The 24,096-nt window shown below is 40.4% G+C and overlaps 1 protein-coding gene across 1 annotated transcript in view; it reads left to right on the plus strand.

Moving 5' to 3' along the window:
- ANKS1B (ankyrin repeat and sterile alpha motif domain containing 1B) overlaps positions 1-24,096 on the plus strand; it is a 793,190-nt gene that overhangs the window by 729,220 nt on the left and 39,874 nt on the right. Inside the window, exons 22-24 of the mRNA XM_037513805.2 lie at positions 13,418-13,489; positions 19,590-19,718; positions 22,175-22,246. Coding sequence (XP_037369702.2) covers positions 13,418-13,489; positions 19,590-19,718; positions 22,175-22,246 — 273 coding nt within the window. The remainder of the gene's footprint in view (positions 1-13,417; positions 13,490-19,589; positions 19,719-22,174; positions 22,247-24,096) is intronic.

The following is a 24,096-nucleotide window of genomic DNA, read 5'->3' on the forward strand; positions in this document are numbered from 1 at the left end:
AAAATGAGTTTCCTAGTGTGAAACTTACAGCCATTTATAGAAACCTCCTTTTATAGAAAATACTTATAGAAAAATGAAATAGTGCTTCTAGTTTCATAAAATTTAAAAAAAGACTTCTAAATAGTAAGAGAAATACAGACTTTTACATAAAATTTGACTTAGTATTAATGAAGGAAATTCATAATGTAGAAGTCTTTGAGTTTTGAATGCGCTCATCTAAATAAACACCCCAGGTGTGGGGTGGTTATTTGATCTTGATACACACAAACTGGGGGCCAGGTATTGTCCACATTTTAAAGACAAAGGATCTGAGAAACCACATCCCTTGCTTTGGATATATAGCCAGAAAGAAGCCCCAATCAGAGCTTGCCTGGGGCAAAGTGTTGGGCACCATTAGGGCTTTGTCTAAATTGCTCCTCAATCCTTAGAAAGTTAGAAAGTAGAAAGTTACTCCAGTTGAAAGTCTAATATTTCTTGGCCCTAACAGTATCACTTAGTAAGTATGGCTGGATTGATGACTTCTTTATTTGAAAGCATTTTACATGTGATATTAGTTCTACAAATCTTCATTCCTTTGGCGTTGAAGGAAAGGAAATGAAAACTGAGCCATATGAAATCCCTGCCCGTGTTCATCCGCTGCTCACTACAACCATTGTACGTGCAAGGCAACCCCCTGGACGTGTGCTTTGCCTCACAGCTGGCACACAGCAGACGCAGGCGTCAGTACTAATAGCATTTTGAACCTCTGAATATAACACTGTAAACACATCTAAACAATGGGTTTCCTCTCCTGCTGAGAACACAGCTTTTCCAGCCTGTAATTCTAAATTGCACCCATTAGCCTGAGATGAAGTTCTCAAATGTTCCCCCATCCCCATACTCTTAATAAATAAATGTTCCACTCACATTTGTATAATAATATCTTAATGCTTACAGAGCTTTTAAATGTTCAAAGTACCTTCCCATCCATTATCTCATTTTAGCACAAATAAGACATCCTGTACAACAATCCTGCATGACCAGACCCAGGATCCTCTGTGGCCCCTAATGCCCTGTGGGCTGCCTCTATTTTAAAATGGTGTAAAATAGTTGAGTAACAGTTGAACAGATGCTAATTTCCCATATGCTGTAATAGATTACTCTTTGGCAGGATGAGGATGAAATCCCCAGTGGCTAGTTTTCTTCCAGTGTTGTCTATGCTAGGAATGTCTATTGAGGTTAGAATTAGCATCTTGTCTGTTTATTATTTTAAATGGAGATATATGAAGCCTGACACTCAGCATCTATCCTGATGGAGAAGGGACCTGTATGTAATTATCATCAAAGCCAGGGAAAACAGAGTTCCCTGCAAATTCAGGTTACAAAGGTATGTAGCCACAGATATCTTAAAATAATAACATCATTATTGCAATGTGGCAAACATTAAGTGAGAAAGAAAGGATTGTTTTTCTTAAATGAATTTAGAACTTGTTTAAAATACACAGTACACATAATTGCTAGAAAAATATGGATATCAAAAAAAAAAAAAAAAACCCATGAAGCAAACACTTTGCCTTCCCTGAGAAAGAAAGAGGATAGTCATTTATTCTTTTATACTTTCCCTGGGGAGGAAAGCCTATTGTCAATGGAAACTCTACCCACTACTCTAGCATTATGGGAATTTACAGAATCAACCTTCAGAAAACAGCACAACTATGTCAAAAGGAACATTTTACAAAGTGATTTTTCCCCACAGTAAACAAGTTTTCTTTTTACCGTGTCGCATCAAAATATTTCAGCCCATAATTTAATTTAATTTAGAACTTCATCACCAAGACACTACTGAGAAAGGCTTAGCCTGCCCACATGACTTCAGATTTCCTTCCATGAAGGTCTATAGAGCAACTTAATACTTAAGCACAGACAGATAATATGTAACCAAAAAAAAGAAGGTTAAGAATTAACTCAGTAAGCTCTTCCACCAGGAGCTTTAATTTGACATCTTGTCAAGTTGTCAGGCTGCTGTTCCAGCTTCAGAGAAAACTCAGGATGTTGATATTTGTGCCCTGTTTCAAGCCAGAAGCTCAGGCCACCAGCCACTGATGCCCAAAGGTATCACACCAAGCAGAAGCAGAAAACTCTTTGGCTTTTTTGCTCTCATGTATGAAATACAAGCCTGATGTGCTGTACGTTCTGTTTCTTAAAGTGGACGGTCCATTGCCTCCTCTCAAAACATATACTGCTCTACCTGTGGCAACTTTGGAGTTGAAAATTCCAATATTAGAAAGATTAGCATTTTTCAGGCAACACTAAAGGGTTCCTGTCTGTCCTCTACCTGATCATAAAAAATACAATGGGAAGAAGTGCAAGAACTCACTCAGGTTTGATTTTAGATTCTGATACTCATCGCACAAGTCTTGATTCTTCCATTTTCTTTTGACGCCATCAGTGAGGCAAATTAGATGTCCAGGCGTTGGCACTGGCCAGTCAGACCTGAGACCTTCACTTGTTTTGCTAGAAAACCTTGATGTCTCCACCTTCCCTCTATGTCCTTGCACTTCGCCAAGGTAATGCTTTCCATTAAAATCAAACCATGGATAATTTTTTAAAAAACACCAAAAGATCTTATTTTCAACAGAATAAACAAGAAATCTGAATATATAGAAAAACTGGTATTTATTTCAGTGGATCGGACTCCGTGATATCTAGCAGAGTCCCAGACTGGCTGAACCACCAAGCAGCTCGTTCACCAAGTGACACGCAGGTGCTTGATCCACTTGCTGCGTCTCTGGAATATTACCCATTATTGTCAGTCCAGTTCTTGGGACCACAAGTCAGAGTTTGGGCTGTTATAGTCTAACCTTGCTAAAATGCCAAGGACAGGAGAATTCACTTACTCTCCTTCTCGAGCTTTCGTTTTTATTCTCCCAACATAAAGAGAGCGTATGTGTCTAAAGAAAATAGGTCTGATTATGTAGTCCTGTCTCAGTTAATTCCATTTGTATATGACTGGGGTAATTTGTCAGCAGGGACTCCTCTGGCTGCCCAAAAATCCAACTCAGGATGCCGAAAGCAGGAAAAAAAGGCTTGTAGTTGAGTTGTTTCACTGCGAATTCCAGGTAGACCTGCCCAGGTGTGTCCTGCTCTCGGCTCTTCATGTCTCAGCTCTGCAGTCCTCTGTATTGGCTCTTTTCCCAAATGGGCTTTCTCTACATAAGGGGAGTTTCAATTCCTATTAAATTTGAACCTAAACAAAAGAGCTTATCTTTGTAAGAGCTCACCCAGAAGTCCCAGGAGGGAGTCCCACTGGTTCAGATCAGCCTGATTGGGATCACTTGTCTGCCCAGAGCTTGTCACAAACAAATACGTGAGCAGAGGGAGGGACAGAAGGAGATGTGTGTGGGGTGTGGTAGCCAGGCCTAGTCACATGCCTGGAGGTGGTTTTAGCTCCACCTGAACCCACATGGATGGAGTCCAGGGAAGGGAGCTAGCTGCTCCCACGGATAGTCAGGAGCAGACTGGGGCTATTTTCTAGGCAGACAGAAACAGCAGTATTAGGCACCTGCATAAAACCCACTTTGACTTCAAAATTCTGAGGATGTCTGATAGAAAATTGTTCCATCACAGGGATATCGATTTCATTTTTTCATACTTAACTTGATGAGCTTTTTTAAAATACTAGATTTAAAAATATCAAGAACAGGGTTAAAATTCCTATCTTTGATATCTATTACCTCCATACCTTTGAACAAACCTCTTAGCTACTCAGAGTCTTGTTTTTCTCATCTAAAGTGTTATTCATACCCACCTCACATCACTGTTGTGAGTCACAAAGAGAGTAGTATTTGTCAAAGCATTTTACAAACTATATAGCTATTTAGCTTTAGAGAGTGGTATTTGTCAAAGCATTTTACAAACTATAAAGCTATTTAGCTTTATAGTTCAGTTTATAATATAATACAACCCATTATATTTGGGTTGTTTCAGAAAGTATTAAATTATTTTGAGATAACTTCTTTTCTTCTACATTGCACTTTTTCAAATGGAACTAGGAATAAATGTATTTTAAAAGAAAGCTCATAATATTTAGCTATATTTTACGAAACTATTTCTCTTTTCCAACTCATAAGCCTAAACTAATACCTTTCACTGATGTGGAAACAATAGTTCTTTCAAATGTAAACACAGAACAAGAAGTTCCTATCTCTCTCATAACCTAATTAGCATGGAAGCTGCTTGGAAAGGATTTATGGATGATACCCATACTTAAATGCATTAACAGTTGTGAATTAGCATATATCAAAATATATCATTCTGTTTCAGGTTAGAATATATTAGTTTATATCCCTTGTGATAAAATGTGTGTTGGCTATGTAGCGGCAAGGCCTGACTCTGCCTTTGTCATTTTTTTTAATTTTCTGTAGTAAGCACTCCACAAATACTTGTTGACCAGTTTACTTTATAAAAGGTTATAGGCACCCCAAAACCCTGGGATCCTAGGACTCCAGCTTAAACACTATTTAGGATGGTCTCAAATCTTTTAGGGAAATAGCTGCTGGAAAGATGGCTTATCAGCTATCTAGCTTATATCTGGTGGTTCTTCATCATGGTGAGAACCAGCCTTGATTCATCCAGCTTTACAATGAAGAAATAGGAACGTTTTTATTGCTTCCCCACAGCCACTCAGTGCAGACACCACTCAAGCCCAGGCAGTTCACAGCCTCATTTGTACCAGTGTATTGATGAGCACCCCAGTCTGTCTCTACAAACTGGGTACCAGCAGACAAGACACATTCTAGAAATTCTAGAACCCCAAAAGGCTCCATTGCAATACTTTTGAGTCCTCTGACAAATTCTATTTATATCCAATAGCTTGTGTGAATTCAAGGTGAAAAGAGAATTCAGCCTCTAAGATAGTAGGACAAAACTTTGTATTTGAAGAAAATCTCTCACTCTGGAATCCAATTTTTCATCCTTTACAAATCAGGAGTAGCAAGCATTTCTTCACATAAACACTTGTGAAATGATGAGACTCCCTTTCTTTCTGGGTTTCTGTTTTAATGAGGTTTGAGTGCAGCCTCACAAAGATTTGTGAGAGTCTTAGTCTTTGGCTGAGAGAGTCTTCTATTCCTTTAAAGAAAAGCAGAGAATTTTAGGGTGGGAAAAGGCCCCCCAAAATCTACCTAGTCCAGTCTCTTGATGTAACACCCCCTCCAACATCCTTAACAGCCAGCCACAAGCTTCTGCTTAAACTTCCACACCATCATGACTGGGAAAGTTCTAATTGATAGAATTGTATGAATTGAAATGAACCTGCCTAAAACTCCTATATAGTTAATGCTGTCTCTGAAACAGCAAAGCATAAATCTGCTTCCTTGTCCTGAGAATAGTTCTCTGAGACTAAAGACAACCTCTCTGTGCTAACCGTTTCCAGCTCCTCACCATAGCATTGGATAAGTGGCACTGAGCTACACGGCGTCTGCTTAAGAAGGCTTTCCCAATGGCCTTGAGCCACGCCTCCCTTCTTAGCCCTCACCCATGTGTGCGTGCGTGGTGCACATGCACAAGATTTTACATTTACACCATTCCTTCTCTGCTACAACAGTTTTATCAAGTTGTTTATCCAACAATCGTAATCTAGCAAGATATTTTCAAAATTTGGTCAATACTCATGTATCTGTGAACTTCCCAGCTGTGTAACATGCTGGTTTTAAGAGCTTCCCCTCCCAAGCATGCCTTTCAAGGAATCCATCAGTTTACTGATTTTGGTGTTGAACAAAGCAGACCTAAGAAGATGGCTGTGTAGTCTCCACCAGGGACCTTTTAGTTTAGCGTCATTCAAGGAGATCATTCACTCAACTTGTCTTTCTGTATGTTTCACAAGCATGGAATGAGGAAATAGTAAGATCTCATTAAATGTCTTTGAATGAATGGGGTTGTCATTTTTACCAGCGGCAGGAAGCAGTATTGAACATAGAATTAATAAATGAGTTTAAATAAAGAAAATGACAGCCTTCATTTGCAAGAAGAGAACATAATGTATATTTTAAAGAGATGTTACAGGCAAAGAATAATATCACTTCATTAAATTGAGTTTCTTTGCAGTAACTCACGTTAGGATATAAAAACCTGATCACAGCTTTTGTGAATAATCATTCATTTCTGCTTTTTCAGTCATCCTGGAAACTGTTTCTGTATTGATGGCACCCCAAATTTGAGGTCAGACAAGAAAAAGAGCCCATATTGCAATAAACAGCACAATCCCAACTGACTTAAAGTCCATGCAATATCCTGGAATCTTGGGAGCTGTACAAGATCTGGAGTGTTCAGGCAGTGCTCCATTTTTTTCCTCTGCTCTGCTCTATTTTTTACTGTGAGGAGATTTCATAAATAATTGTGTAATGTCATTTAGGACTACAACTGTTATATTAAGGAATGCAAGTTATATACTATGTCTACAAATGAATACCCGGAATCACACAGCCAGTAGTTCACTCCTGCTTTGGCAGAGGCGGGCCTATTTTATGTGCTCTGAGTACCAGAATCAGAGTTAGGAAGGAAGGGAGGAGGGAGGAAGAAAGAACAGGAGGAAAAAAGAGATAACTGAGTCTGGACGGGCAGCAGTTGAGATCGGAGTTTGTATCATGCCAGTGCACTTATGATGGAACCAAACCAAATGTGCTATTTACTGCCTCCCATATTCGCTCATTTGGGTGATGCTGACACCAGCAATAGCAGGTCACACGTGGAGAAACAACTGTTGGCCTGGCTTTGCATTCCAGCAGGTGATTAGTGATCTGTCAGTGTCCCCAGACTCAGGGGAGGAGGGGCAGATTCATGATCATGAAGGTCTCAAGAGGGCCTGCTCTTCAGAAGGGTGGAGAAACAAAGGGAAGCAGTAATTTGCAGGCAATAGAGTCCAGCAGTCCCTCCAAAATAGTTGATCTGAAGTTTTTTTATGAGCAGGGTCAGTGGTAAGAAACCTTGAACTTGTGGTTCCCAATGTAGTTGAACAGAAGATTCACACGGAGTCGTTAGAGGGTCATATACATATCCCAGAAGTCTCCTGGGAGGAAAGACAATCGTTCCCATGTCCTCAACAGTGGGGCAGAAGAAATGAGACACTGATGACCTGTATCAGGAGAGATAAAAGAGTCTGATTTCCTCATTTCCAGGCAGAGGGTTCATTTGGTGTCCATGGAAGAGGAAGCCTCAGGGTTGTCACCCCTGGAAGAAAAGATGCTTTCAAGGTGGCTGGTGCCTTATTCCTCTACTCGAGTTGGACTCATCCCTTGACAGATGGAGTCTGTCTCCTTTGAGCTCTGCTCAAGGAGTTGCTAAGGGTGCTGGTGACTGTCGGAGGCTGCCTTGATTAGGATGCCCTTTTTTCTTTTGCCTTTAAAGCTGTTTCATTCACCCTCCAGGTTCGTTTTTATTTTATTTTTAGAACTGCTGTCATCCAAGTAAGGAACAAACTTCATTATTCCCTGAGCCTTCACTCTGAGCTGTTCTTATTTCTCGTTGGCTTCTTTCTGGTCAATTTCTGAACACTGCAAAGTGGGAAAGAATGATGACAAACATAAAAGAAAAACAGAGGAAAAGCCATTTTTTTCAGGGCTAGAACAAGGCAGAAAATTTCATCTCTGATCGAATCTGACTGGAAGGCTCTATTCATACAAGTTTCCTTACTAAACTAGCCACGTGGCATCAGCAGGGCCCCCAGAAGTTTTTCAGAGCCTGGTTGGTAGCATTGAGTAGATGGAGCTATCTCAACACACTCTGTTCCCAGATCCACCAATACCAGTTATCAGCCCCTCAATACCAGTTATCACTGGTCCTGACAGTGGGAAAAGGATCATGTCCATACCATTCCTGTTCTACAGACATTAACTAAAATCAGGGCTGATCTCTACTAGCTTGGGGACCATGCCCTGCACCCAGCAGAAGGGCAGTAACTTTCTTTGAATGTGTTTCAGAGTGCCAGGGAGACAAGTTCATATGCTCTAAGCTTTGTTGAAATTTCTGCTTGAAAAAACAATTCTTTTACAGTGTGAAGGGCTAGACACGGTCTGGATGCGTCTTCCGGGATGCTCAGGAAAGGGGACATTAGGGGTAGAACCTGGAGGAAATGAGGACTTTGGTCCTGCAGGGTCTGGAGAAAGAACATCTCAGGCAGAAGGGGAAACAGATGCAGAGGCTTTGAAGCAAGAGTGTGCTTTGCTGTCAGAAGCCAAGTGGCTGAATGCAAGGAGAGGGGAGTGGAGGGAAGCAAGGTGAGGTGGGTATGGCTGGAGGGGGGCGGGGGTCTTCCTGACCATTGTTAGGACTCTGAATTTGCTTCTGAGTTAATGGAGCAGAGTGTAAATAGATCATCTAGGCAAGGATTAAGAAGCTAATGAAATAACCCAAGTGAGCAAAAGGTAGTGACTGTGACCAGGTAGTGACAGGAGGGTGACAAGATTTTAGAAGTAGATTCCATAGGATTTGCCTCTAGGTTGAAGATGACATGTGCACAAAGAGACAGCTCCAGCATCTTGAGACTGGGCAGCTGGGAGAAAGAAGGTGTCATTTGCTGAGAAAAGAAAGCTAATAGGGAAAGTGAGCTCAGGAGCTTGGTGGGGGGCATTTAATGTGAGGTTAAGGCATCTGTTAAATAGCAGAGGTGTGACGATATCTGAGTCTGGAGTTCAGAGGTCTGCACTGGAAATACAATTTGGGGCATCAGGACGGGATGAAAGAATCTGGTGTAGCCAGAGAAGGGAAAAGACTGATGCCCCCTGGGATCGGAGGAACAGGTCATAGGATCCAACTTAGGATCCAACAAAGGAGGCTGAGAAATGGAAGGTGTGGTCTGGTGTAATGGGAGGGCAAGGAAAATGGAAGGTGGGTTTGCAGAGGTTACTGGGAAAAGCAGTTTCCATAGAGTGGGCTCAGGTGAGGACAGGGGTTAAAAAGTGAAGACCATGGAGACCCCTCTTGAGGAGTTTCACTTAAAAAAAGGACAGGAATTGAGCAGAAGCTTGAGGAGGATGTGGGGTCAAAGAAAGGGTTCTGTTGGGCTTTAGTGGAAGACGTTGTAGCACTTTCTGAGAATGTTCCAGTGAAGAGAGTGAGACAGTTGATGAAGGAGAATTCATTAGAATCGATTGCTACCAACTGAGCAGAAAAGAAGTTCACCTTCAAAGGAAAACTTTGGAGATAGGTGATTTTTTTTTTTATCTTGTTCTTAGATTTGAATGCAAATGTGTTTTATTTTCTGAACTGGATTCGTGGTAACTTGAGATACAGGATGTTAACAAGACGAGATGTATGTGTTGCTTTTTAAGCAGATACTTCCAGAATCAGGAGAAAGGGCTGAACAAATGATAAAATTATACACTTTCAATATAAATGTGTGTTAGCTTCATCATTAAAAAATACACATAACTATCTCACTTGTAAGACTTGTAAGTCTTAGTCACCATTTATTTGGATTTCATGGTAATTCGGGTTCAAATAAACCTTTTGGAGTATATATGGATAAAAGGCATTGAGAGAAAATTAATAAGCAAATGAAATTGCAGAGGGTGTTCAACATCTTTTAACCTAATTACTTCCAAGCTCTTTACAAACTACCCCTTTCCTATAGGGGTGTGCTGGTTACAAATGTCCCTTCTCACTGGCAGCCCTGCTTCAGCCTTTATCAGGAAAAATGAGAACTTTTCTAAGAAGTCTGCAAGGGTAATTTCTGGTGCATTCTAGCAGAAGTGATGCAGTTGGCTGAAGGCATCAGTGGCACCAGCAAAGTAGATCAGCTACAGCAGACAGCAGTAATTAATGTTCCTGTAGCACTTTACCTTTGGCTTTACTATTCAACACACTCACTGACTCGGTTCATTCAGTTAATACGTTTGGTGGCCAACTCTGTTCTAGAATCTGAGCTGTGAAAGTTCCCTCTCTCCTGAAGCCACCATGGGCTGCACCACAACCTGGGGAAAGAAGTAGGTCAAGCCCTGTGCTGCTCTTCTTTACAGATGAAGACATGCAAAAGCTTAATTAAAACTTAGATTTCCATCACTACTATTCTAAGAATTTGGGCCCCAAATGACATTTAATTGCTGGGGTTTTCTTCTTCAGAACTTTTCAAAACTCAGTAGTGCAGTATATCTTGCACCCTGGAATATGATCTCCTTAAATATCATGAAATTCTGCAGTGGCAATTCTCTTGCACTTAAAAGTCATTCTGGCATTCAGCGTAATATCCGTATGTCTAGAAGAAAAACCTTTTCATAACGTGAAGACGCCCTTTACAGCTCGTCCATCCCAACTGACTGCTGCGAGCATGATCACGTCTTTTCTGACAACAGAATTACGGTGATATCTGCAATGTACTAGCTTTTCAAGTCAACAACCTTCCTAACTAGGACATAATTAACTGCCTTTATTTTAAACTCTGGTTTAAAAACCCGACTTTTTGCCATTTGCTTTGAGTCACTTCATTATTGGAAATTATAGAGGTTTTACTTTTTCTAAGCTTGAAACAGCTAATAAATGAAAATAGTTATTGGGAGTCCTTGAGAACACATGGAAGCCACATAGTAGCTCGCTTTGGTTTATGAGAGGGGTGGGGCTTTTTCCTTCACTGAGAAAATTTTAATATGGACTTTGTAAAAGAAAACAAGGATGGCGTGAGACCCTCTCTTCCCTCCTAACTCTCTGATCACTGTCTGTGACGGTGGGAAGATGGATTCGTGTACCTGGATGTTAAGTGGGAATTTTCCTGTAGGCACGAAGTCCTCACATTCCCAAGAGAAAGCTGCCCATACAGGAGTGACCAGGGCGCGCCAAGAGCTCATGAATCCTGCGCCGTCAGCATCAGCTCCTGTGCATGCAAGGAGGGCTGGTGCTGGGGCAGGGCTGGGAATGAGCTGAGTCACTGCAGAGAGAGCTGAGGTTTTTCCTCCTTCCCCGTGGGAGACCGCGTGCCCAGACACTCCGCTCCTGCTTGGTGAGAGGAGCACCCACAGGGATGCCCATGCACAGTGAGGGAGCCGGCCAGACAGCAAACTGGCTTCCCCTCCCACAGCTGGACTCCTGGAAGCACATCTGAGCTGAGGAAGAGGGAATCGGAAGGCAGTGCCCTGGCAGAGAAGGGGAGTGGTCCCTGAGCAGCCTGCCTCGTGAAGGAGATGCAGGTGGGGAGCAGGTGGGATGCTGATGGGCTGGGCTCATCCCCTCCCCTCTGTGTCCTGTGCAGGGGGCCTGTCGAGGTGCTGGAAGGGCTGAGTGGGGGTGAGGGAGCCAAGCTGGAGCCAGATTTCTCACAACAGTGGGGGCCCATCCCCCTACCCAGCAAAGCCCTGACAGAGGGAGGAAGTCTGACCTGGCTTGGGGTCATAAAGCTTTGAGGCCTGGTTAGCACTGCTCTGAGAAGCAGAGGCTGCCATTGTAGAAAATTCAGTCACAGCCACATATGAAAGAGGTCGTTGTCCACCTCCCCAAGTAGGGCTGTGAAGGAGCTTGGGGTGAATGTGCCCCCCACCCCTCTCTGCTCCAGGAGAAGAACAGGAAGAAGGCAAAATGTGGATCAAGCCTCTTACCCACCTCGAGCTTGTTAAGTCCCAGAACTGGCCAATAGTGAGGGAGGGCAGACTTTGAATCAATATGATATTGGAGTTTTATACAAAATGAGTTCTTGTAACTCACAGTGGCCAAGACTTGTGCCCAAATGCCCACAGGGTTCAGTGGCCTGGGGACCAGCAAGGTCCCTTTGGGGAACAACAAAAACTTTGAAGTATTTGGGTTCCTAGGAAGTTGAGACTGTTTCATGAATTGGTTGCACGTATATGGATTAGTTTCAGAACAAGTTGCATATAACTGGGGAGTCCCTCGGGCTTCTGGTGAGGTCAGTGCCAGGGCTGGTGCACCCTCCCAGCTTTCCCAGCGGTGGCTGCTGTGACAGTCCCCTGTGTGCCCTGAGCAAGCCCTTCACCCCTCCCCAAGTCAGTGTCGTCATCCAACAGGTGACAGGTAGTCCCGGGTTACTTCTAGCACAAAAAGACTGAGCATCTCGAAGGTGTGAATTGTGTACAAGAATTAGCTCAGAACTAGGGGGGAGGGTGCTGAAAAGGTCTCGGTAACCCTCAAAGTGTGTTTTGTGCCAGTGAAGATGGCTGCCCTACTAAAGCATGGAGCCATTATCCAGACTGGGAGACCTGACAGTCTGTCCCCAGAAACCTTCCATATGACAGAAAGGATGGAAACCAAAGGTATAGGTGTGTATGGAGAGACTATTGTAACTGGACAGAGAAATGTGAAATACCTGGTGGGCGTGCCTGGGAGTGGAGGTCGGGCCAAAGATCAGCTTTTATTTCCCTCACTCATTTGCTGATGATGTTACTTTTTTCCAGGTTTCTAAACATATGGTGGTTATGTTCTTATCTCCTTCCTGCACTGATCTTTGTACGGTCTGCTTGTGATTCTGGGAATATTCACAGTGCTTACCGAATAGTTTAGGCACTGTGCCATTTTCTGTGATTCAATTTCACAGTGTCTTCAGAGTGGTGGGATTCAGGAAAAGTACTCTGTAAAGGTCGAGCTGGGATCCTTGTAGGTTTATTTGGTGAATTCTGCTATAACTGGAGTGGCGGTGGCGGGGGAGAGGGGATTCATTTGGCATTTGGTTGTTAGCAAACATTGCCTTTTAACACTGCTACTTACTAATTGTGAATAGTGTGGTGCAGAGTCTGGTGTGGAGCTGACCCCTGAGGCTCACTTGCTGTTTCCCAAAGTTTCTGCTTGAATGACAGAACTGAGCTTCCCACCCCCAACCTCTCTCTGCTACAGCCTCCCTCCTGCACCTGCTGGGTGTAAACCTGACACTTCCTTTGCTAACCACAGAGCTTGCCCTTGAGAAGTCTGGAGGGAAAAATCTTCTGGGTTTATCACACGGAGCAATGACTCAATCACAATAAAGTCGCTTTATTGCATTGTTTGTTCTTGGGCATTAAAGATAAGAAAACAAAAATGTTTAACCTGTATGAAAGGGTGTTTCCCATCTTTCTTGAACCTCATGGAAATATTTATTCTCTGAAATGAATGACATGAAGAGGGACCTTGTTCCATTCCCTTTGACAAATGTAAGCTACCGTTTGCTTTTTCCAAGATGTGAAGCACTTTCCCTTGAAATAAAACTAATGCCTAACGGTCTCTTTTTTCCAGCCACCCCAAAATATTCTTGAGCACATGAATGACTTGGAAGTCAGTTATTAAACCTTGGACACCACCCCAAAACATTTTTTAAGTTTTGGATTTTTGTTTGTTGTGGTTTTTTTTTTTTCCAAGAAACATGTTTCTTTGCCTTTTACTGTATTCCTGCTTCCCTTCCTGGATGCTGCTTTGGTAGCTGTCATGTTTTAAATATTGACAAGATAAGATAGTTTTCTGTTTATATCAGCAGTCGTCTGTCTGTGAAATATGGACGAATCAGAACGCTGGATTTCCTTTCTCAGCAATCCATCAGGTTCATAATGTAAGGTTATAAATGGTTATGTTTTTCTTCCTGAACTTGCTACCATGTAATGTGTTGCAAAATGTTGTCAGTAGCTACAGGTACCATGTCCTGGCAATGCGGAAAATCCGTGATGTCTAATGGCTCCTGAGATTGTCTATTATATTCGTTGACTGTGCCTTGTGACTACTTGATGTTGCAAACATTGTCCTAAAATGACAAACATACTTGGTTCTAAAGTCCATGGTTCAAATCTGTCCGGTGTGAGTTTTGGCTTTCATCCCAGGTGTCTGCATTAACTTGCTTTTGCAGGAAAAAGGAAAAGGGTAAATTGTAAATTGATGTGTTTGATACACGCATGTGTAGATGGCTGTTCTTCTTCCCCGTTTTGTCCTTCTGCATATCTGTGGGATCTTCACTCCTTTGTGTCTGACAGTTTTCAAAAGTTCTTGCACTTCACTTATGAGAAGTACCTGAGTCTGATTTGCATGCAATTCTGTATAAATTTTATGCAAACGAGGGAGGAGTATAGCCGAGAGAGGCTCCATTATGGCTTCAAAGTGGTTCTCAGCCTTTTTCCATTTGAAAATACTGAATTGATCTTTGGAATGTGTGTGAAATCGCGACCCACTTTACTCTGAGCTGCTTAGTATTCAAAAGTTCACATTTCACCTTTGTGTACTTTTTAAAAATTCATTTTCATTTGGAAAGCAAACACTCTAAATGTTTGGGTTTTTCCCCTATTTTCTATTTTTAAATACAATCCTATTAAATTTTCCCATTGGGTAGCCTGCTGTCTGAGCCAAGATCAAGGCATTTGGTTGAGAATCACTAAGCACTAAGCAGAGCTCTTGGAGTGGCATGTGAAGGGCCTCTTTTGGGGTGCCACATCAGATACACCCTTCCTCCTATGCATGGGACTTCTGGCTCTTGGGGACGATGGTGTCTGTACTTTGCCTGGTTCTGGTGCCCCCAGTGGTCCAGCAGTTTCTCCTGAACCTGCAAATGCTGACAAGTGCTTTTTTGCATTCAGAAGTGGCCATCTCTGCTCTTTTTCATCCAAAGGAACAAATTCAGTATAGCCAACTGCAGTTGACCAAACCAGCATTCGTTACTCTTGAAGACTTTTTAAAAGAACTACAGCAACATCCTGCTTTCGTGTGTGTGTGTTTGTAGGAGGTCTTTCCTTACATGCACATCAAAATATTCATATATATCTGTAAGCATAGTGCTGTATGTAGCATTCTTCAAAGTCTTAGAGATAATGGAAAGTTAATGTAGTCACATATATCTTAGGTATGCTGTGATATTTGTCAGAATTATTGAAAGTAAAACCTTAAAATAACAATTGTCATTTAAAACCAATTTATTTTTTCATTAAGTGTTCTGATGAAATAGAGAATAATGTTTGTTAATATTCAGATCTAAATTTACAGGCAGGTAGGTGGAAGCAGTTCCTAGTAGAAAAGATTTAAAAGCTTCTATTTAAAAAAATCAATTAAACCCTAATTTTAAAATTTTTTTTAAAAATAATAGAAGGCTTGGAAGATACCATACCTTTCTACTCGGGTTAGAAAGTAAAGTCATAATCGTGATTTTGAATTATTTACTGACAGCTTACGAAACTTTTCCTCAACAAGAAGATAAGACTAGAAATGATGTTTCCCCTTTTTATCCTTAGAGCATGTACAATAGCTTATGTAATCTTGCTTCAGGAGAAAGACCTAGATAACAGCATGTTCTGGCATTTGCCTTAGGTACCTGGTACATATGAACCAAGACCATGAGGTTTTTGAAATAATGCAAAGTTTAAGAGCTGCATTTTGAATCTGCCATTCAATAAAATGATCTGTAGACCTTTGTGGATATATGTGTGGGTGCTATAACTAAATTCAGCTATTGATTTTACACTTTTTATCTGGTGGCATGAGTGACATTTGACTTAATTACATTATATTAGGTATGACTCAATGATAGTCCTTCACACTCAGCCAGACTATGAGTTTCTAGTTGACAGTTGGTAAATAGCTCTTAAATAGAATCGACTCTCAAATTAAAGCTCTAATCTCATTTTTTCCTTTATATTTGAAGGTTCATTTTTATGTGGGTTTGAAGGGATAGTTAATGATGTGCATTCTTCTGTTCAGTTGATATCCTAAAGGAAATACATATTGAGTAAACAAGGTTTTAAGCCATGACCAAATCTTTGGACCATTGCGATCACTCAATAAATAAACCTAAAGGAAGAGTTTTCTCCTGAGCATTTTAAACTCTAAAGGGGTAGCCTAAAGACATTTAGTAAGAGTGCCTTGAATCATCTTAATTTCTTTTCTGTAACTACTTAAGCCCTCTAAAGTGCCTGCCCATAAGTAATCATTGAAAAATGACAAAATTTATTATTCCAAACATTTCCCATTTATTGTTATTTTAATTAAATATTATTGTGTCATTGTTAACCATGTTCAGATCTACTGTTACTAACCATTATTTGAGGCAAAAGATATTTTAGTCTTGTTTAAATTTCATCTTATTTAAAAAACATTTTTTAAAACTGGTAAATTATTAAACTAATTTCTTTAATTTACCTAAAGAAATACAAGCATATGTAGGTCCGAATGTACTATTTAATAACATCTAATACTGGGCTTCACAGATTGAAATTATTTTATGTATGAGGCAAAAACCCTTATTTGCTTTTCGATCTCTTCAGCTACTCCATATAGACACAGCTCTGCCTAGCCCTTTACAGCTATTTCTGCTCTAATTCAACCTCCAGGAGAGTTGAAACCTAAGGCACCCTTGTTCTCTGAATTATTATTTTTGAACAGGTAAAACAGCATCCCAGGGGCAAGCCTGCCCTTTACAATAGTTGGATGCCAAGTTCATTCCTTCCCATGAAAATAATTCCAGAACAAAAAATCAACACTTGCAAACAGAATCTTCAAAATATTCTTAAATCTAAGGTTAAACAAATAAGTTGGTGAATTTCCAGAATGAAAAGAAATTAATTTTCTTATTAATTCAATCTTAAGAACACTTTTCCCTCTGTTGGAAAACAAATTTCTAGAAATAGCAGAAGTATGACAAAACTCAGTTTCTGTTTCCACGAAGGTAAATTCAGTCCCTGTAGAGAATTTTAAATATTTGGACGAGAGCAGTATCTCAAGACCACAAAGAAAATTAAGGATTACATTTTTCTTCCCTGTAATTATCTCCCACCAGAGCATGTGGGGGAGGCCCTGTCAGATCATTCTGAATTCAAAGCAGGTGGTTTGTGGTTTCTGGACAAAGTGGAGTCATAGGAGAGCAGAGGATGGTGCTGCCTACAGCTCAGTGATTTTGCTACTGGTCTCCAGGGGTTATCAGCTACCACAGGGGGATGCTCTCCAGCCGGAGGTGCTATGGCTGCTACAACTTATGTGGATAATGTAAATATTTGGATCAGCATTTGGCTGTAGTTCTGCTTTAAGTGTATGGAACTCACATTGAAATTTAATTGTGAAAGTGCCTGAGTTAATTCAACAGTCAGAGAATGAGTTTGCATATGATTTGCATGCTTAATATACTAACATCTGAAATACCCCAGAACCCCAGCTTCACCCCACCCCTCCACACCCCCAACCCTTTCCCAACCCATGCCCCAGAACCCATGATACCCCCAGCTCCTGTCTGTTCAGGCTTTCTCAAAAACTACCTGTTGTGCTCTGCCAGGCCTATCTCAGCTAAACAATGGCAGGGAAACATGGAGCCAAGATGCTTGGTTTGAGTTGTCACATCCGCAGACACTGGATCGAAGGATCTTTTGATGTCAGCCAGCTCCTCCTGTTGTATCATTCCACGAAGTTGCGTGCAAACTTCTGTTGTTCTGTTAACAGTGTCACCTGTGACTTCAATGTACAACACCTGTTTGCTGTGTTGTTGTTGCTTTATCAAGGGAGGGGGGAGGTTGGGGGAAGAAGGCTAGTGGGGATGGCGGGAGGCTCAGAGGATGATTTGCTAGATTTGGGGAGAGTTCTGAATAAAGAACTCACAGCTGCATGTTTCCAGAGTTGTGACTCTTACCACCTAAAGGTTATCACACCCAGCTTCAAAATAATATTAAAATCCACATACCCTGCATTTTGAATTTTATAGTTCTCTTTTCAGAGTATCACAACTAGTTCTTTTTTCATAGTAGCACAACTAATTCAAATAAAAACAGAAAAGATAATAAAGATGTAGACATTTAAAGGAGAAGGGAAAGATTAACATTAGAAGCCAAAAAAAATTAATTCTATAACTAATTGCACTCAGTCAGTTATTGCTTTTACAAAATAAACATGCATTAAATGTAATAAAAAGACTCAGGAATGACTCAGGAATGTGTTATGAAATAGAAAAAGATGTGCTAAAGTAAATATTCCAGGTAAAGTCTTAATATCTAAAGAGTTGGGACAGCTGTACACCAATAAATCAGCAACTAGAAGAAACCCAACACAGAGTAGCTCAGCGTGAGAGAGGACTAGAAGGTTCTACTGGCCTAGTGCTAAGTTCATTCCTCCTGTGTTAGGAGTCACCATCTCAAGGAGAAAAGCTTTCAACTCTCTGTCCCTATGAAAATACCTAAAGAGCATGCCTGAGGGGCTATAAAATTTTCTTCAGGTTTTTCAAAGTCAGTTAGAAATTTCCAGATGGCAACGTCTTTGCCTATCATTTTCCAGCACTGGGGGCCACTTCCTATTCTACTTAAATACAAGCTGCACAGAAAATTAGAATTCCTTGACACCCCCCACCCCAACACACACACTATGTAAGCTACACCTAGAAAACTGTGGTTCTTTATGTTGGGGGTTCCAAACATTTGGGGTTTTCTAGATCCTTTCAAAGAAGTTAATGAAAGCTATGGAGTTTCTCTCTCCCCAGAAAGATACACCTGTATCTAAGATTTTGCATACTTACCCTAGACTCCTTGATAATCTCTTTAAGAAATCCAACAGGGTCAAGCCTTCTGCTAGTGTTCTATAGAACAAGGTCTCTAGCAAGGGTTTATCTGAATTTGGAGCACATGAGGCCTCTTGCGTTCTTCCAACTCCTGAGGAAGGTCTTTTTCCTCATCCTCTAAGACCAGCCAGATCCAGGTTAGAAGTGAGTACCTCTGCAGAGTTGCCCGTTTTCTAGTTTTAGTTACATCCATTTGAAAAGGAAGAAGTTGTGAAAAATCTGAATCTTTACCAGTGAAGAGTACAAAACCTCCCATGTATAGTATCTAAATCAGACTAGCGCCCAGAAAGGAAACACCAGCACAGGCCTTTCACTATAGATGCTGGCGCTACACTATTAAAGTAAGGCTAACCCCAAGGAAAATGGTAAGAGAAGTGGGTGTCCTTCTGGCCTAGGTCCATCTTAGTGAGCATGCGTATTATAGGATATGCTATCCTGCGGGTGTGTGCTTGTGTTCTGAATGAGAATCCTCAGTATATGCATATGTGCCTCTGATGAAGCTTGGTATTTAAATATCAGATCTTTATTTATACGTTAGGTTATCTGAGAAGGGTAGCTGAAGACCCCAGCTATCACAGTGGCATATAAAAACAAATGAATTCAGATGAGGGAAACAACTTGTCATCCATGACTAAATTTGTCTTATAAAATTTTCTTTAGTATCTTTCTTACAAGTACCTTTTCTCCAGAGCTATAAAATGATTCACAGTACATGATACATGTCATATTTGGGAATAGAAATTCATACAACTGTATATTCTGAATGTACGAGCAAGTCAAACTCAAAATTTCAAACTGAAGTTTAAAAAACAGAAAAGTCAGATTGTTCTTTTCTGTTGTAACAGAAAATGATGAACGTGTAAATCCTTTATGAATATGTTTAATCTTAAAATTACTTAGTTTAGGATATCATTCTAAAAATAATTCACCTTCTTTCACACCTCAGAATTAACTCAGCTTTGGAAAATATGATGCTAATACATGTAAAACCATAATAAATAGTAAATAGTAAATTTTATAGAGAGAGTACACCCATTTTTCATATTGACAGTACACATGCCTAAGGTGAGCACAGGCTTAGCTGTAGGGAATGAACTTTGCCTACTGCTCATATTACCTCTAGAATAAATGTGATTTTCAGACAGGAGACTGGGGAGAACCTTCCATTACCTTGCGACCTCCAAATGAAGCCACCGCCTCAACTCCAGTGCAATACTGGCAACACCACCCGGAAAAGCTCATCTTCCAATCGTGTGATTACAAAGCTTTTGTAAGTTACCCACAATCCAGTATTTGGGTACTAATGGGGATAGACTATCTATTGCTGGATTATTCCCTTTTTTATATTGAAAATATACCAAAATGTCCATCTTTGCAATTTCTAAAATGTTTTCCCTTTCTTTTTCTAAAGGTAGCCTTCTATCCACAAAGTGCAAACAGGGCTTTGTAACATTTTAATCTTACAAGTTTACACTCTTGTTTTGCCTTCTTATTGAACTGTATGTTTGAAATGAAAATTAATGAGGTGCAGTCTTGAAATGGAAATTATTGTAAATAAAACACAATAGACTTCTCTCCTCACTCACCAGTGATCTTAAAACACTGGGTATTCTGCTTTATATAAGTACCAGATTCTTTTTATTGGGATCCTTAGGATTATGTATTACTGGGTGGTTCGTGTTTTGGGTTTTGGGTTTTGTTTTGTTTTGTTCATAGGAGAGGGTATCAGGCTTACCTGAGAATTGTGAGTAATATGAACAAGTGCATGTTTGAAAGATCCCCTAGGTTTGGGGGCAGGTGGTGGTTGTCATGACGACAGCAGGAAAAGTGGCTGAGGCCTCTGCAGCTCCTTGCAACTGCTTCTCTTAAAAAGAAACGTTTAAATTAGGACAAACTTTCCTGATATCTTAAAAGACAAGGCTCTCACCAGACCATTTTCCTTAATTTGATTAAGATGGACGCATTCTGGTCTTCTGATGGTAATTGAGCCCTTTTTTTTTCTTTCTTTTTAATTGAGGTAGCATCGGTTTACAGCACTGGATGGTTTAGTGGTGTGGGATCACACCCTGCAGCTGTATCCTATTCTTTTTTTCATCTTGTGCTATCTGCACCTTCTACAGCTTATCTGCCTTGAAGCGCTGGGTTAGTTTCAATAGTAATCGTCCCCAAACTGTAGGATTGAAATGCCTTCCTCCTCCAAAGCTCAAGTGCCAAATCTCTGGACCTTTCTGAACACGCCTTTGTTCAGGCCCCTCCTGTCTGGCCCTGCGTGTCCATCTTCCATGGGGGTCTTTCCCAGGGGACAGTACTGATTCCCAGCCCCTTTCTTTATAGAGTGCCAGGGTCTCTCTTTCAACAGTTATATCAAGAAGTATCCTTACCTAGTTATTTTAATTCCATTTTTAAATCACATGGTAGGGTAAGGAAAAAATGTCAGGCTTTTCTGCCCTCCCACCATCAGGATAGATGATGGATCCTTGCGGTCCTGAGTGCATGCCTGATGGCGGGCACCTGGAGTAGGGTGTGGGCATGCGTAGATGGGATTTACCTGGGCTAAGACTGGGCTTTTAAGGGCAGCATCACGGGGATGCCAGCAGAAGCCGAGAGAAGCAGAGAAGCCGAGAGCAAAGAAGCAGAGAGAAGGCTGGAGAGCCCAGAAAGAGTAAAGACTTGCTGGGGGCTAGGAGGCCTGCCAGCCTCCCGGCCCCCCAGCGCCCCTGCCTGCCATGTACCAGGTAAATCCAAATAAAAGCCTGCAAAAAAGCCACTGAGGGTTCCAGGACTCTGACTCCTGTTTTACCGGGTCTGCTGGATCAGAAAACCTGCACTGTGTCCATTCCTGACCCTACACACTTCAAGCTTTTTTTTTTTTTTTTTTTAAGAAATTAGGGAGGAAAAAAATGACAAAAGGAAAGAACCCTGTTAAGGGTTTAAAAGGTTGAGGAAGAATTATCTGGTAGAAAGGCAAACATTTTGCTAAACAGTTTGTCCCAGCCAGAACTTGTAGCCTAAGTGTTTTGTACCAAGGCAGCCTGGCGTCCAGTCACCTAATGCACAGTGGTTGATAGTTCTGGGAGACTTTGTCATCCTCCTACCTCCACTCAGCCCCCCAGTGTCCATTTGCAACAAGGACTCAACTCTCCCAGCAACTCTTCCATCATTCCTACTCAGGAATGATGATCTTCCTCTGCACATCCCCAACCCCCTTCTCAGGTGGATAAAGTGTAGGGCACACAGCTGTGAATGAAAAAGGTTCAAAACTGCATCTCAGCCTAAGAACAGCCTAATGTTAATTACCTATGCAACTAAGCCCAAATGGGGTGCATGTTGCTTAGCTTCTCAGCTGTCTCATACAACCCTGTAATTACAGAGATAGTAGTGTGATTTATTTTTGCAGACATTGCTGCCTCAAAAAAAAAAAAGGGAAAACATTTTTAGATGCCCCATTTTGCAGTTAAATACGATTTGAAAGATGGCATCTTTAGAAAATGCTGCAGTTTTGTAATAAAGAGCGATTTTCAACTTCCAGAACTATGGTGAATTCTGCTGCATTCTCTCTATAAATGCACTTACTTGTTAAGATTAGTTACTGTTGGTTTTTAAAAGACATGCAACAATGTACAGCTGAAAAATCTAGTCCAGTAATACTTTCACAATTTGTCTTTAAATGGCTACTCATATTTTTACTCTGTATTCCATAAGTCACTGAAATTTTTTGTATTTTAGTATTTAGGTTCTATGCTCATAAAAGAGCTCAGGGGGACAGAATCAACCCAAGATGCTTGTGCAAAAATGCGGGTAAGTTTGCCAAACCACTTTATTTCTAGTCACTGAAATACTAAATACCGGGTATGCATACAAATTGCCACTTTTCAAATTACTGTTTTCTTCATCTGTTGGTCTGCTGAATCACATTGGTGTTACATAAAAAGGTGTTTTGGTTTTGTGCATGTTTCCTTTTGAGCTTATCTCACTGTGTTTTGTTGATGTACATTTGATATATTTATACTATATTACATTTACTGTTAATATTTAAAATTTCATTTATGTTGTAATTTTCCAGATTAGGAGAAAAACACTAGGTTTAATACAGGAAAGTGTTTTAAGCATCCTCTTGGCAGTCTGAGAATATCTACTGGAAATATCACCAATTAACTAAAAATTATCCAGTGCAGAAGTGTCGGTAACATATTACATAAAGCTAATGTTCCTTATAAGACTTATTAATTATTCAACTTTTTTTAATAGGAAAAATATTTAACTCTGAGTTGAATCCTGTGAGGACAGTGAAGGTTGATTACAATGGCCATTGCAGATGTATTGCCATTGTAGGTGTAGGCTGCTAGATTCCTCGGAGTTTGCATTAGCCCAACCAAATCTCGCTAATACTGCAGACCACATTTAAGCTTCCTCCAACGCAGACGTATAGAGGGTATGGTGCTATTTGACCAACAGTACAGATGACAAGTATTGGAATTATTGAATACAGCAACTAGCCAGTCAAATTTAAGGTCATTAGTGATTCCTAACTTTTGTCTGTGGTTAATAATAACGTGTCATTTTTTATATGCACACCTTTCGGCGGGAAATATTTAAGAGCATGTAATTGAGTTAAATTAGTTATGAAAGTAACAGGTGATATCCATTACTCCTGGAAAACTAAACATGTTTGAAATTGAAATCTCCATATTTGACTGCTGAATTAATTATTTTGATTGTTTCAGTATCAGAAAGACTAAAATAGTTACCCTTCTATTGGGTGTGGAATCATACTTGCGTTATCTGTGGCAATAACTTTATCGCAGGGACTGTGTTTAGATGAAAAAAACTGATAGGTGTGAAAACTGTAAGTTCTGCTTCTGTTGCTGCTTACTTACTTGCCTTAGGAGGTGATTTACAGTCAAAACAATAATCCATGATGACATTTACTGAATAGTTACGATATGCTCATCTTCCTGGCTGAGTATTTTGCTTGTTTATTTCATTTTGTCTTTACCACAAGACTGAAATTAGTACTGTCATTTCTCCATTGACAGATGAAAAAACTGAGGCTAAAATAGATTAAATAATGGCACACAGTGAATAACATGCCCACCTGGGACTAGAACTCAAGTCTCTCTGACTCTAGAACCCACATTTTTAAGATTCTCCTTGCTTTCTTATTTAGAAAATAGAAACATTGATAAAGTCAGGTAATGATTTGGATATTGGACTAGAACCCTCCAGGGTTCCTGCTGGTTTTATAATTCTAAATATATATGTATTCTAAACATATATTTGATCTAAATTATGTCACCAATGAACAATGAGAAAATGGGATAGATTTTCAGTCACCAATCCTCACAATAATCTTAGAGATTTTCATCAACATGGATAAGATATTAATTTGGCATCTCTGATTTAATACTGTTAACTAGATTATGAGTCCAGCTACTTCAATGCTGTAATCAGACTAAATAGTGCATAAAGCTCCATTTAAAATACACCAGATTGGTGATTTGAATTTCAGTCAATTTCTTGAAATTAAGTGGTTCTGAAATTCTGTTCTGATACCAATAGCAAAGCCATCTTAATAGTTTTAGTGGAAAATGATTTAGTTAAATACTTGTTGGCTGCTTAAAATGAAACAGAAAGACTGGCTATTTAGA

Source organism: Talpa occidentalis, unplaced genomic scaffold, assembly GCF_014898055.3.
Source record: "Talpa occidentalis isolate TD23 unplaced genomic scaffold, MPIMG_talOcc4v2.1 talOcc4.16, whole genome shotgun sequence".
NCBI classification, from domain to species: domain Eukaryota; kingdom Metazoa; phylum Chordata; class Mammalia; order Eulipotyphla; family Talpidae; genus Talpa; species Talpa occidentalis.